Raw genomic sequence first — 14,965 nt, forward strand, 5'->3', positions numbered from 1 at the left:
TATCATATATGAATTTTATTATCTTGTTTTAAGAATAATTAGATGTTTCTTTTTTTACTTTTATTAACTTTTTCACTTTAAAAGAACTTGATCCGAATGAAGTTGATGGTGTATTGATTAAATCCTGGCCCCCAAAGAAAAATATGTAACAACAATTCAATCTTTTTGAATTAAGTTGCAAAATTGAGTTGTTTGGTTTAAATGTTTTTTGAACTACAATACCTTTGCCACCTGGATAATTGATTATCTTGCCATTATCAAGGATTTGACACTGAAGTTGACTAAAATGCCACCTGGACTGTACATAAAAAACAACACTATAATCAAATCAATTAGAGAAGATGACTATTACCATAATAAAGATAATCATTAGCAGATTAACTTTTGCTCCCTAGTTTTTCCCCCGGATGGTACCTTCAAAATCTGATGGTGATGAATGATGATATTTGGTGTTTCACCTGAAGCATCTGCAATGCCATGATTATTGATATTGTCCCTTGTCATGTGTTGTGGTATACACTATTTTGGTGATTTGATTTGATCCCATGCCATCAACATATTTACTTATTGCCCACCTTGGAAGGCTTTTGCATCACATGACAAGCCCATCACTATTTTCATGCAGGGTGGCATAATTTATGTTGGAATATCTAATTATGTTTCTTCCTTTTATAGTTTGTGATTAAATTAATTTTGCCTTAGCTTAGGTCTGTCTCCCTTAATATTTTGATATCATTATTTATTCCCCTTTTTCACTGGTTCAATTTCTTCTATAGTCAAGGGTAAAAAAAAGAAGAAAACAAGAGGATTCAAATATGCTTTTACACTGGAAATATATTATTGAATTTGGTAACAAATTATAATTTAGCTAGAATCTTGCTATAAGATACAATAGGAACTGAAAGAAGAGAAGCCTCATTTACTGTTCAAATGAAGAAAAGTAATGAAATATGACCAAAAAGAAAAAAGGTGGGGACTCAGAAGAAATGGTTCCAAGTAAAACTAGGCCTTTAGGAAATCGAATTCCTCCACCTTCTAGTAGTCTTTCTGTTATGTTCTTCAGAAGCTGTTGGAAGCTGATGTGGTGGAACATCATGGTTTTCAACATTTGTTGTCTTTGTAAATTTGGTCAGCTTCTTCCATCCACTGCTCCATGCTGATGTATGCTTCTGCTTCAACATCATCTTATCAAATTGTTTCTGTAAAGTCTCCATGTCATTTTGGAGCTCTAAGTACTTGGCTTTCACACTCTCAAGCTCAAACTTGAGTGTGTTGATGTCTTTCTTTGCAGTTGACCAACCTTCTTGGAATGATTGTGGTGTTCCTTCAAGGAGTGTTTTTCGGTTCACAACCATTGGATGGTTAAGAGATTCATCATCACCTTTCAGAGAACTGCTGGCTAATGCATTGCTGATCTTCACCTGTTCAGAGAATAGAACTTGCACCACTACCCTTAATGGAAGCCTTTCATTTTGTGCAGCATGCAGGCATGCATCAATGGAGAGTTTCTGACAATCCATTACACGGCAGAGTCGCTTCCTTTCATGTTCAGACAGCGTTGGATGCGCCTGTTTATTTGTTTCGCAGAGAAGATAATTCAGAAGTAGAAATCATTTAGACTATGAAAGAACTAACTAAACACATTTTTACTGTTAATTCTTTGGTAATTCTGAATTGAATCAATTCAATCTTTTATTTTAACTCTAACCAATGAAACTGTAGTTAGTTAATTACCTTAAGGTATGAATCAATTGCTCTGTAAAGTCCATCATCACAGGTCCTAGCTGACTCCGGCAAAGCTTCGGCAAGCACCTGAAACTTTGTCAAGGACAGGTTTCTATCTCTGGACACTTCTGTAAGATAACTATCGACAAGCCTTGCAACTCTTGCCTTGGCATTCAAGTTACTACTTCCCATATGTTTGTCCGAAAAAGATTGTCTACCTGGACTTGAAGTTTCAGTCTGTTCTTGCACAAGAAAATGCTCTAATAGCCTCTGAACAAGGTCCACATCATACATAGTCTCACTCTTATTATAACATGGAATCAGAAGATCAGCAAGTGTAGCCTGCTCAAACTGCATTCCCACCCTTTTCTCCAATTCAGTAACAAGTGCAGGAGCAACTTTTAACATGTTAGCCATTCTCAAAAGTCTAAGAAGGAAGCTGCATGTGACACTATCCTTCTGTGGTGGAATGATGCTGATGAGGCTCTCAATGATGAGTCTATGATCCTTAGCTTGAAGACTTGAAGAGGCATCATCTCTAGGTGCAGCCACAACCATGTGGAGCCCACCTTTCCAGCTATTGCCACTAGTATTACTACTACTGTTACTGATGCTGCAGCTACTTGCTTCATCATTTTGGAGTGCTGTGTCATTGATCAATCCTGGTAGCCACTTAGTTGCATAATGCATTATTGAAGCACCAATCAATTCAAATCTCATACCCTTAACCTTGATTGCAGTTACCACTCTAACAAAGTGATCGATCCTGAGGATCGAAACATCCTCAAACCACCAATCAGGAGGAACCTGCTGATTCCTACTTGGGCTTGAATCTTTCATGCTCATGCTATTCCATCTTGGGCTGGAAATTTTAGCTGTTCTTCCGGTGTAAGACCACCTTATTCCTTTAGGATTAGCACAAGCTTTCCAAGCTATGGACTCGCTGCACCGGCGAACAATTTGGAGGTTCTCGGCCCAAGGCGAGAGCTTTTCGCAGCTTTTCAACACCACTATGGAGTCTCTCCAAGAAGACAGAACAACATAGCTGAGGAATGCTTCTGTCTTGAATATGAGATTCCCTTCCTCTAAGTCTTCTGTCATTTCAAGATACTCAGCAGCACATCTTAGGCCAGAGATGTTGCCTGCTGTTAAATCAACAGCAATTCCATAGCAGAATTTGGCTGCAAGCTCAAAAGCTTCAGGCCCACCAGGGATATCATCCATAACTATCTTATTTATATCCGGGTCTCTGGATTCATATATGATCCTATTCAGCTTTCCACTTCTAGATAGCAAGGGGTACTTTTTCACAAAAGAGAAAGGAAACAAAAGGTTTACAAAATTCAACAGTACAAAGATTAGTACCTTATCTCCTTGTATATATGACTATACATACTATAAGGTTACAAAAATTGCATACCTTATGCAAATGGAAGCTAGATTCTCCAATTTGTACTAGAAAGTCACTTGGAATATCAGTTGCAACATACCTGCAATGGAAGGGACTAAACTTATTAAGATTGTTCAAAGATTATGAAATGGACAAATTAACAGTATAAAAAAACAAACTTTTCAGTCCCATCTTCTGCCATGTGTCTTAAGACTTTCAAAGTTACTAGAATTAGTAAAGGAGATTAGTAACTGTTAACACCCTTAAAAAGGGTACTAATTAATCATACGCATTAAGTATAATTAAACATACCAAGAGTGGCCTCTTTGAACAAATCCTTCTGTCTTGACACCATGCTTGGTTGATGTGAGTACTCCACCCCCATATTGTTGTCCTACTGCTGCTGATTCACTTTCTGATTCCCACATGCTGCAAAAGCCAGATTCACAATGCAGAGCTCTTGAATTTTTCTCAGAAAAGTAGCTTTTACACACACAAGGCCAAGAGATAAAAAAAAAAAAAAAGCTATGTGAATGAGTAGAGAGACTAGAGTAGTAGACAAGAGACTTCAGTGAAAGGAGGAAACCACATGGGATGGTTGGAGTAATGAGTTATCACAAAAATTGTCGGCTTCTTGAAATAAAAAAGTTGAAGGACTGGTTTACAGGCTGTGCTGAAATGGGCATAGTCAATAGACAGTGGTGGTGTTAGTGTTGTTGTTTTTGAAATCTTAATGATGAATCTCAGCTTGTGTTTTTATTCAAGCCTTTGGATTTTAGGTAACCCTTTCTTATGAGTCAATGTATTAAGACAGAAAGCTTCAGTTTTGTTTTGTAAACTGAACTGTGAGGTTGTGAGTTGTGACCACACAATCATACATGTCTCTTCCTTTTCAGCTTATTTTCTTTATTCTTTAGATGTTACTGAATTTATTACATTCCAAAACATTCCTTTGACATTGGGAAAAATAAACAAATATAAAAAATAAACGCACTCCCATGCAGAATTTTTGGCATGTAAAAACTAAAAAACTTCAATCAATTATTACAATAATGCCAATTGATTACTACTAGGATTAATCATATCATAGCCAAAGGTAAAAGAGAAATAACTCTTGGCAGAGCAAAATTACAAAAGAGTAAACATGTCTCCTTTTATCCTATGAACAAGAACAGGTTTTGAAAATTGATGAGAGGTAAAAATGAACAAGTGGTAGTGGATTTTTGAGGGCAAAAATGACTATGACTTGTGGTTATATGTTTTGTCCTAGTGGTACCAACTACCAACATATCTGCATTTGACTGTTTCATAGTCCCTGTGTGAATCCAAACTATACATGTTTTTACAATTTGCTTAAGGAAAAAAAGTTACAGTTTTGTTTTTATAAGTTTAGTGTATTTGGAGTCATCAACAAGAGTGTTGGTGTAGTAATAAAAGACAAATTAAAATATAATAATATACTTCAAAGTTCAGAGGAGCTTAAAGCAAAACAGAAAGGAATAAAAAAGGTATATTCTGCATCATCAGCAGAATTTTGTACTTCTTGTACATATCTGATAAAAAGGAAAAACGTTTTATGGAAGAACTTACTAAAAAAAAATTGTACTTTACAAAGAATTATGCAATCTCTTTTTTTTTTTCCCAAAAGAATCATACAAATTCTCAATCAGTGCCATACTAGGCTAACTAAAATATGGTTAAATGTCAACAAGAAAACAACATTTAAATCTTGTCCTTTTGATAATTGAAACCATTAGACACACACTGAAGTCTGAATTGAATAAGGTAAGGGTAAACTTTTTGGGTCTAGTACTATAATCTTAGGAGATTATTCAACACTGGCAGAGTAGTTTCAGTTTGTCTCATTAGGTTGTACTTTTACCCTTAGACTTAGAGTGTGTCCCCTCAAAATAAATGTGTGGTTTTGGTTTCATCATATGAGATTAAATCCAAATAATCTGAACTACCAATCAATGAAACCTATCTGAATTTATTTCCTACATCATTTAAATTAATTATATAAAACTCAAGGATAGGATTATGATTCTGCTACATCATGATTTTGGTTCTTAATCTTCAAATCCGGGACATATCATATTCATGTCTTCCTACTTATCTGTCTGACCTTATCAATTATTAGAAGTCATTTTTTTTTGTCAAATTTTCTTTTTCAAAAAAAAAAATTAATTCTTGCATGAGATTACCTTTTGGCATGCCCAGTTGAGTGATATGCAACATGCAAATCTTTATTAAATTACTTGATTTTAAAAAAATAACTTATTTAACTCCTGAAATTAGACAAGAGTGTATATACAATTTTTTTTTACATCTCTATATCAGATAAATTACTTTAAAAAATAATTTAATTTTGATGTACTACCAGTGTAAAATAGTTTTATACGAGTATCCAATTATGTAACGATACGTCTACAAAAATAACTATATTTTATATTGATAGCGTAAATAACCATCCAAAAGAACAGATGTAATTAAATGACTCTGTAAAATGTTTAGATGTATCAAAATTAAACTCTTAAAAAATTGACAAAAATAAACAGACACAGTTGTGGCTAGCTCAGTAGTGATTAGTGAACAGTATAAATTGGTAATAATATTTTGTAACATGAATTGATGGTCATGCATGATGCATAGTGTGTGAAAATACGGGAAAGGGATATTGTTTCCAAAGTGCATGGTGGGAGTTGTGCCGCGTAAGCTCACAACTATTTGCCTCACATGCTTCTGCCATTGGCTGTTGGCTCTTGACCAAGCATACTACCTGTATTCAACCCCCTTCACTTCAACCTTCTCTTTCCATTGATTCATTCAAGGACCATACCATACCATACCATACCAATAATGCATTTTCATATGGTACTATCATGCATCTTGTTTAATGCGGATGTTAATGAATTGTTCTGTGAGATTTGTACCATGTTAGTTGCTAGCAGAAGCAGTCAGTCCCATCATCCATTATTGTTTGGCTTTTAGGTCTATTTCAATTCAATGTTTGTTGTTTGTTCTTTCATTAGGATTTGGAAGTTAGATAGATCTATGCTTGGAGGCTACAGCATTGCTTAGTTACTTGTCAAATGGTTGTTGCCATTTATGGGAAAACCTCCCTGTTTCTGCAAGAAACCAAAAAAGGTGCTTACTTAAACACTTGCATGTAGTATTAGCTTCTATTCTTCATTAAAGGAGAAGAAGAAAACTTAGCATTTCCATATTAAGTTATTAACTAACCATTGTCAAGACATGTTGCCAAAAAGAAGGAAAAGATAGCATACATAAAAATTTGTAGGAATAAATCTAGCCACCACAGCAGCATTACAACTAATCTAATGAGGAAATGAGGAAAATACAAGGCTCTCACATAGAACCACTGGAGTGTTACAAATCCACAAAAACAGTTCAAAACTGTCATCCTGCAGGTTATTTATTGAGTCATCCATCAGCGAAATGCGAATAAGATACATAATTCCTTTCAAAACCCTGTAAAGTACACTACATGATAGATTCACCGCCAAAGAACTGCTGATTAATTGTTTCCGGGATTGAGATTCTTGTCAATGAGAACCATGTTCAAATTGTTGGCAATTTCACCTAACCCAATATCTGTAAATGCAGCCATAATCCTTTCACATGCAAGCATATCAAAATCTGAGGCAGTTGATTGCTTCCATTGATCAATAACTTCACCCACTTCTTTTGTATGCCCAAGCATCAAATATGAAGAAACAACACAAATATAATTCCTGCTAATCATTTTCTGGTTAGTCATTCTCAAGGATTTCCATATCTGATCTATTTTATCCTTATTTCCCAACCCGGCATAGAGAATGATTAAGAAGTCATATGTTATCCACTGCCTTTGGGAGATTCTTTTTTCAGCCTCAACAAGGGTGTTTGAAGCAGCATTGTCAAGATGACCTACTTTAACATATATATTTGCCAGGTTCAAATATCTTGTCCAACTTTCATCAGAACCAGCACCATGACTCATTTCACCAAGAATCCTTCTAACTTCATCAACATTAAAAGTAGCAGCACAGGAACTAATCCAGAGGTTGTAGGTGAAGATATCTGGAGCAACCTTTTGTTGTTTCAGTTCTTCAACAACTAAGGGAACCTTTTCAAGCTGTCCGACTGACACGTAAAGTGTCATCAACTCGTTGTAAGTGAGGGCATCAAAGGAGAGATTGGAATCCTTAATCCTTTGATAAAGTTCTTCAGCCTTTTCAATCAGTTTTGCTCCTGCATAGGAATGGAGGAGGGCTGTGTAAGTTTCAGTTGTCTTTGCAGCAAGAGGTAGACCCTCGAAGTAACGCTCTGCAGCATCAATGCCGAAAACTTTAGTCATCAAATCTATGCGGACTGCATAATCAGAGTCTGATAATTGGTATTCATCATGGGCAACCATCCATTCTGATATCTGCAATCATCAATAGTCACAAACTGCAGAGCCGTAGATCCAACAGAAAATAAGAGAACAATATTCATACTAGAGCCTTCCATGCTCAATGTGCTCTTATAAATTTTAAACTTTTTGTTCCATTACAGTCAAAATTCAAATGCCAATGGGACTATTTATCAAAGTCCATACTTAGTGTATTACCAACCACTATAGGATTCTTCATTTCAGCCATTATAAGCATAACACAACTATAATACTTGAAACCTTACAGACCTAATAAAACTCCAAATCTCAAACTGTATTATTCTAAGCTGAAACCGGGTGCAGGATCAAGTTTCTTGGTGAGAAAATAAGAGAAAATGAGAGACAATTTTGAGGGGCTGGGAAAGCTCCCTTTTCTTATTGAATGCAGCAATTAGAGTGACAGAATCTAACTATATTACAACAGTTTTCTATTTATAGACATAGCTAACTAACTAAGTGCCCGCTGTATGCTGAGTCATCATCACAACTAATTAACAAGTAACAACCTAACACTCTAACTTATTAGCTAAGCTAACTGAGCAGGGAATAGCTGAAGCATTTCCAACTTGCTCAGTATCACTCTCATCACTATTTTGCTAAATTTCAAGAGATGCTAAGAGATATGAACTTAATGACCAATGTAGAGAACCTAGCTCTCTAGACAAAAGGATCCCTGACCTTAATTCACAAAATGATTATTTGTCCTCCATTATTTGAGGCTCTAAGCCTTGGTTTTTATACAAAAAACGAACAACTAACTCCATAAAAACTATCTAATAATACTAGCAAGTTAACCATCTAAATCATTAAAATTCCAATCACCATGAGAAAGGAAAAGATCAAATAGAAACCTCAAGAGCATGTTTGAAGCGCTGAGATCTTCTAAGGTCTTTGGATATATCCCGAAGCTCGGAAGCTGTAATTGTATTCCCTTCAAGGACCCATTTTTGAATAATATTTGTGGCGCTTCGCTTTGGGAGCCTTAACCTCATGATTCTGCTCCTTAGGTCATCACCGTCTTCAGCCACAGAGCTATGAGTCTCTTCTTCAATCGCCACGTCACTGTTCACAGCACCCGAGGACGAAAATCTTGATAGGTTTGATGCTCCCTTCAGGAAACAAGGCTGCGGCTGATAGATATAGCTGCTGTTTCTGCATGATATGACCAATTTGCAATAATCGTGGGTGAGTTGAGAACTACCAATACCCTAAACAACTTCAATCTGATTGCTTAGTGAGAAAATGCAAGAAAATCAAAGAAATTTTCGAACTTTCACATGTTCCCAATCTGGGGGTTTTAGAGGGTTCAATCAGTGGGATGTATATACATTGATTGGAAAAGAGGGTCAGCATGACATGAACATCAAATCACAGTTGCAAAGTGTGATTTTGGAACATCGAGTGAGAGAGTAGTTAGGCTTACCGTCTGAGAGCGAAGAACAGCGAACGACACGCCATTGGAGGCGTTTGCTTCCTTCACCTTGAATCTGTTTGCTCTCAACTATTCCAGTTTTACATTATAGCTTTAATATTTTTTGGTTACTTTTTTTTTTGGGTGACTACATTATAGCTTTAATATATCTAATTTTTATAAGAAGGAGTATAGTTCAAATGACATAATTTATTCATATTTATTTAAAAGTCGTAGATTTAAGTTTCATTTCTAATTTTGAAAAAAAAAGTTCAAATTCTAAAATATTTAAAATACAATTTGATAGTTTATTTTTTAAAGATGCTTGAAAAATATATAAAATATATTTGTTAAGATTTTAAGTGTGATAATACATCTTTTGATTTGTAACAAAAAAAAAAATTTATGTAAAATATTAGATTTGACACAATATTCTTTATGTATTTTTTTTTTTAAATTTGATTAGACATTAATATAACAAAAAGATTAATTATTTAATAATATATAAAGTATTAAGTAGATAAATTTTTTAAGAACAGCCCTTTTAAAAAATAAATAAAACATCGGTAACTATGATATTTAAACTATAGTTTATTGGCATATATAAATTTCTTTATGCGATTAAAAAGCTAAAAGATAAAATAGATTTTCAAAATGGCTCATGTAAAACGTGAAAATATACTAATTAAAGTAAAATTGTCGCTAGCTACTCAAATTAAGATTGATTATTATCACTAAAAGTCTAAAAGATTATGATACTACTAAAAAGATACATGTAATGAAGGAAGTCAATTAAAAATCTAATGAGCAAAGATTGCATGGAAATCTAAAGCAAGAGAGTTGTCGTATATGATTACACATGATATGAATACAACCTTCAATTTGTAACACTATCAAATATTCTTGAACAACTTATTCAACACTTGCTAGATGCCTAATAGAACACATCTTTAAGGACTCCACCAAAACATTTATAGAGGCAATCCTCAATAAAATAAAACCATTTTCTCCTCCAATAAGGATTGATCCAAAGAATTGCAATGAACACCAAGACTACCATCACATAGGATGCTGCAAAAGTCCAACAAAATGAAGTGAAATCAATGACAGAATTGTCCTCTCCATTATTGAAGGTAGCAAGTGCTGGTAATGGTGCCATTGCAGTGCCTCTATTACTGATTCTCCAAGAGAGATATGGATTTCCTATGTAGCTGTTCCCACCAAAAGTTGCAAATTGTCCTTCATCAGGTGCTCTGCCAGAAAAATTGTTGTAGGACACATTGAAAACAGCCAGAGAGTTCAAGCCTTGCAGTTGAAGAGGGATTTGCCCACTCAATCTATTAAAAGATAGGTCCAAGCTTTCAATCATCTTTAACTTTTGGAAGCTATCTGGAATTGACCCAACTAAATGGTTGTGTGATAAGTTAAGGGCATGAAGTGCAACCAAATCTCCTATGGTTTGTGAAATCTTTCCCTCTAACTGATTACAAGACAAATCCAAACCTGACATATTATTGAGAATATTGCCTTTGTATGATAGACTTGAACCTTTTGTAGTAATTCTCATTTCTTCTGGGGCAAAATAAGAGGCAACTTTGTCATGCATTTCAACATCAAAGTTATGGTACTGAAAGTTGATGTACAACAGTTGACTGTATATAAATCCAAAGTAAGAAGATCTGAAGTAGTTTGCTAAAAAATCATAATAATTCCCTTGGTTACCAAAGGAGATATTGTTGAAGCATGTGGGTATAGTCCCAGAGAAGTTATTGCGAGAAAGATCCAAGAAATTGAGTTGTTTTAACTCACAAATCTGCTTGGGAAGTTGACCTTGCAATCTATTCCCAGCCAATGAAAGGTACTTCAAATTTGTGAGCCCATTGACACTATTGGGAACACTTCCTGAAATGTTGTTGTCTCCCAAATCAAGAGAAAATAATTCAGAGTTGTTTAGTATTGATTCAGGAATGGTACCGGCAAGACTATTGTTCCTTAAGTGAATGAACTTCAACCATGATGATGAGTTGCCCAAACAAGAAGGCAATGCACCAGAAAATCTGTTATGAGATAGGCTTACAAATGTGATGAATTCAAGTTCACATAATTCTCTTGGTATTGCACCTTCAAAGTTATTCCCTGACACACTCAAGAATACAAGATTCAAATTTCCAACCACCCAACCTGGAAGCTCACCTGATAAATCATTGTTAGAGAGATCAAGCAGACCCAAATGCTGCATATTCCGGAGTCCGTCTTGTAGTTTTCCATGGAAGTTGTTATTGTCCAGCATCAGCACACTTAAGAACGTCATGCTCAAAGGTGCAGCAAGTATTTGTCCTTGGAACTTGTTATGTGATAAGCTCAAAATTTGCAAAGAGATGCATCCCTTAAACATTTCATTTGGTAACTCCCCAGATAAATTATTGTATGCCAAATCCAAAGTTCTCAAGGTTGACATCTCTCCAACTGAAGCCGGAATATCGCCGTCGAGGACATTAAAAGAAGCATTAAGATATTCAAGGTATGGAAAAGAGAATCCCAAGGATGTTGGTAGTTTACCTTGGATCATATTATTCGATACATCCAATGTGTAGAGATGAATATTCATTTTTTGATCTTCAAAATAACCATTGAACAAGTTATTGTTGAGGAATAAAGCTTCCAACTTTGGATTGTTCATCAATAACCAATTGGGAAACCTACCAAGAAGATTATTGTTTGATAGATCAATGAATATCAAGCTACTTTGGTTGGAAAGGAAGGTAGGAATTGTTCCTGTGGCAGAGTTCAGTTGACAACTGGACATGTCTAGATACTGCAATTGAAACGATGGAATCCAAGGAGGATTCTCAGTTTCCACTTGAAACTTCTTGTTCTGCTGTCTTCCAAGTCTTAATACTTTGAGGTCTGAATAATTAGCCAATGTGCTTAATGGGAATGTTCCCTCAAAATTGTTGTCTGCCAGGGATAGGTACTCAAGAGGTGCATTATTGTGAGCAAGAAAGGATAATGATATGTTTCCACTTAAAAAATTCCTTGAGAGATCAAGAGCTCTAAGTGATGTCAAGTTTTTTAGGCAGGAGAATGAAGACAGAGATCCAGTAAGATGATTATCACTCACATCTAGCTCTTGAAGATTCTTCATTTTGCATAAACCTAGAGACAACCAAGTAAGGTTAACACAATCACTAATTAATCCAGCAAGAAAAATAATGATGAAAATGTGTGTTCACCTTGGATTGGTACAGTGGTTCCGGAAACAGACCTTAGGATAAGTACTTCCAAGTTGGGTAAGTCAGTAAAAACTTCACAGAAAAATGGATCTATCAATTTAATAGGTTTGATTAACATCTCCAAATTAATAGTATAAGCTTTATAATATGCTAGCACTTACCTTCATTATCTTGTTCTCCAAACAAGATCCCACTCTCATGCAGGATGAGAGATCTAAGATTTGGTAGGTGCGACAAAAATTTAAATGTTGTGTTGGCATTTACAATATGAGTACCACTTAAATCAAGGGTTTCTAACATTAACCTCGACAAAGTCTTGGAATACTCTGAAATTTTTAGACTCAATAGTCAATACATATATATAAATAATAAATTTATTAATGAAATCAATAGCTAAATTCAGTGAAACATCTGATTTCATGACACAAGTGGAGTCACGTACCTAGAGTTGTCGAGGAGCTTGATGTGATTGTAAGTGAAGTTTTACTCAAATCCAGTGTTTCCAGATTTTGTAAAACTGACAACTCTGTAAGGAAAAAATAAAGTAGTTTTATATGTACATCAAATTACGTCACATTAACAAAAATAACTGTTAACAATATAAATAATTGTCCAAAAAAATAGATATAATGATCAAAATTAAACTCATAATAATAATGCATGTAGACGTATACATATGTATGCATATGTATAAAATACCATCAATAGCTAGGGGTCCAAGAGTGCCCATGCTGTATTCGCTAAGAAGCAGGTTCTTGAGGAATTTGAGGGGACTCAAGCTTCTGAATATGCTAGTAACGTTTATCGTTAAGTAATTCTGACTCAGATCCAATGTTTCTAAGTTCTTCAATTCTGACATCCTCTTGAAATCTTCGACAACAATACATTATTGAAATGAATCACGTGAGGATAGTTACTACTTTAGTAATCAAAATAATTATGCTCGATTTTTACTAGACAGTAACGCATACAAGCACATACCGTCAATTTCTGAGGGGCTTTGAAGTCGATTACCGCTTAAATCCAAATGCTCCAAGTTTCGTAAAGCTAACAACTCTGATACACAAATATTACTTCTTAACTATTCATTTTTTTCAATTGCCAATCTGCCCAATCACTATAGGTTTTTATTTGTTAGATAAATGTTGAGCCACATAAATTAATAATAAGCTTATATCATTATTAGCTATAATAATATAATAACTAGGAAGCATTTCAAATGTTATAGCATTTTAGGTGTTTCAATAGTTTTATAATGGAAAGTTGTGGACACTTTGTTTTTATATGAAATAATGAATAGTTAAAATTATTACATAATTTCTCATATTTGATTGAATTGTTATTTAATTATTTTTAGTTAAATTATTAATCTAATAATTTTTAAATATATATTAATTTTACATAACAATAATTGTATATAAATTTTTATTTAATTTTAATCATTAATAACAATCATAAATTTATATATTATTAGAATGATCATTAAAATCGCTAATGAGATTTTTTTCATTCTCATTTAGAAATTGCGAGTTCAAATAAACAGAGCGCGCTGAGTACCTCGAACAGGAAAGGGTCCATCTAAGAAGTTATTACGAAGCAGCAAAGTCTTGAGAGAAGTGAAAGAAGTCAACGTATCTATGACACTGATGTTAAAGGAACAGTAACTAAGATCTATTGCTTCTAACGTCTTCAACGTTGACATGCCTCCGTGATCTTATCAAAACAGAAAAACAAAAATCATATTTGTGAAATTAACAAACGTAACGGAGAGATAGACGTTAGCGAAGTTGATTATTTAATTACCTTGAGTGAAAATGGAGTTATTGAAACAGTTAAAGGAGAAATCAATGGTGGTTAAGTTCTTGAAGGGTATGAAGAAGGAAAAATCCAGCGTCAAGAAGTTGAGGCACTGGTGGTTGTACGGATCAAAGTCATCCGGGTGAGGATAAACCCCGTTCAAGAACTGAAGGGAGAGATGGGTCACGTGACCGGAATCAGGATCGCACGTGACACGCTCCCACCCACAGCAATCACTGTTTGAGTCGTTGATCCATGAAGACAGAGAAGCCGGCCTCTTCAGAAAAGCCTTGTATTTTAGCAGTGCTTCTCTCTCTACTTCCAAACATGCTTTAGCTTTGCTTCCATGGCCTATAATTACTATTATTGTTGCTGCATACAACACCACCACCCTTGAGTTCAACATAGTATCAAATTTGTTGCAAGATTTTTAGATATGATACATAGTTTTTCCATTAATTAGCAACTATATCTTTGGAGTAGTCAAAGTCATGCTTGCTTGCAGCATTCATGAGAAATTCTTACTTAATACTTAATACTTAATACACCATGAAATAAACTATTTATTTCGGTCATATATAATATTATTTACAGAACCCGCATCCGGTTATTTTTATACTTTAATTTCTTTGAGTTATATTACGTGTACACCAAAATTAACCACCAATATAAAATATATATTAGAATATAAATATATATTAAAAATAAATTAAATCACACATATATTTATACATAAATACATTAATAACTAATTTTAATAGTTAATTTTAGTATATAAATAGCATTTTTCAACTTGTTAATCTCGTCGACATAAACGCGCCAATAATTTAGGATAGCGCCTTTTTTTTGTTGATTGCCTCGTCACAACTGCCAACAATTTATAATAAAAGAGTTGTTGAATGTGAAATTGTGAATGACTGAATGCTTCATGATCAGTATGAAGCGGGACCCACGCGGTTATATACTTATAT

At 34.5% G+C, this 14,965-nt stretch overlaps 3 protein-coding genes across 3 annotated transcripts; all 3 read right to left on the minus strand.

Moving 5' to 3' along the window:
- Window positions 1-805: 805 nt before the first annotated feature.
- On the minus strand, window positions 806-4,239 carry LOC112786716 (root phototropism protein 3). The gene is made up of 4 exons (XM_072230820.1): window positions 3,428-4,239; window positions 3,146-3,215; window positions 1,735-3,027; window positions 806-1,568 (listed from the first exon to the last, which is right to left on the minus strand). Exons 1-4 carry the CDS (start codon window positions 3,541-3,543, stop codon window positions 1,011-1,013), a joined length of 2,037 nt encoding a protein of 678 aa, XP_072086921.1. The 5' UTR covers window positions 3,544-4,239; the 3' UTR covers window positions 806-1,010.
- Window positions 4,240-6,307: 2,068 nt separating this feature from the next.
- LOC112783004 (pentatricopeptide repeat-containing protein At5g09450, mitochondrial) lies at window positions 6,308-9,122 on the minus strand. Its single transcript, XM_025825723.2, has 3 exons — window positions 8,977-9,122; window positions 8,405-8,705; window positions 6,308-7,547 (listed from the first exon to the last, which is right to left on the minus strand). The coding sequence occupies exons 1-3, from the start codon at window positions 9,009-9,011 to the stop codon at window positions 6,654-6,656; spliced, it is 1,230 nt and encodes a 409-aa protein (XP_025681508.1). The 5' UTR covers window positions 9,012-9,122; the 3' UTR covers window positions 6,308-6,653.
- Window positions 9,123-9,756: 634 nt separating this feature from the next.
- Window positions 9,757-14,601, minus strand: LOC112784927 (cuscuta receptor 1). The gene is made up of 8 exons (XM_025828293.3): window positions 14,001-14,601; window positions 13,755-13,910; window positions 13,179-13,253; window positions 12,897-13,067; window positions 12,640-12,723; window positions 12,359-12,523; window positions 12,198-12,269; window positions 9,757-12,120 (listed from the first exon to the last, which is right to left on the minus strand). The coding sequence occupies exons 1-8, from the start codon at window positions 14,398-14,400 to the stop codon at window positions 9,899-9,901; spliced, it is 3,345 nt and encodes a 1,114-aa protein (XP_025684078.1). The 5' UTR covers window positions 14,401-14,601; the 3' UTR covers window positions 9,757-9,898.
- Window positions 14,602-14,965: the final 364 nt, after the last annotated feature.

This window comes from Arachis hypogaea, chromosome 20 (genome assembly GCF_003086295.3).
Source record: "Arachis hypogaea cultivar Tifrunner chromosome 20, arahy.Tifrunner.gnm2.J5K5, whole genome shotgun sequence".
In the NCBI taxonomy this organism is placed as follows: Eukaryota; Viridiplantae; Streptophyta; class Magnoliopsida; order Fabales; family Fabaceae; genus Arachis; species Arachis hypogaea.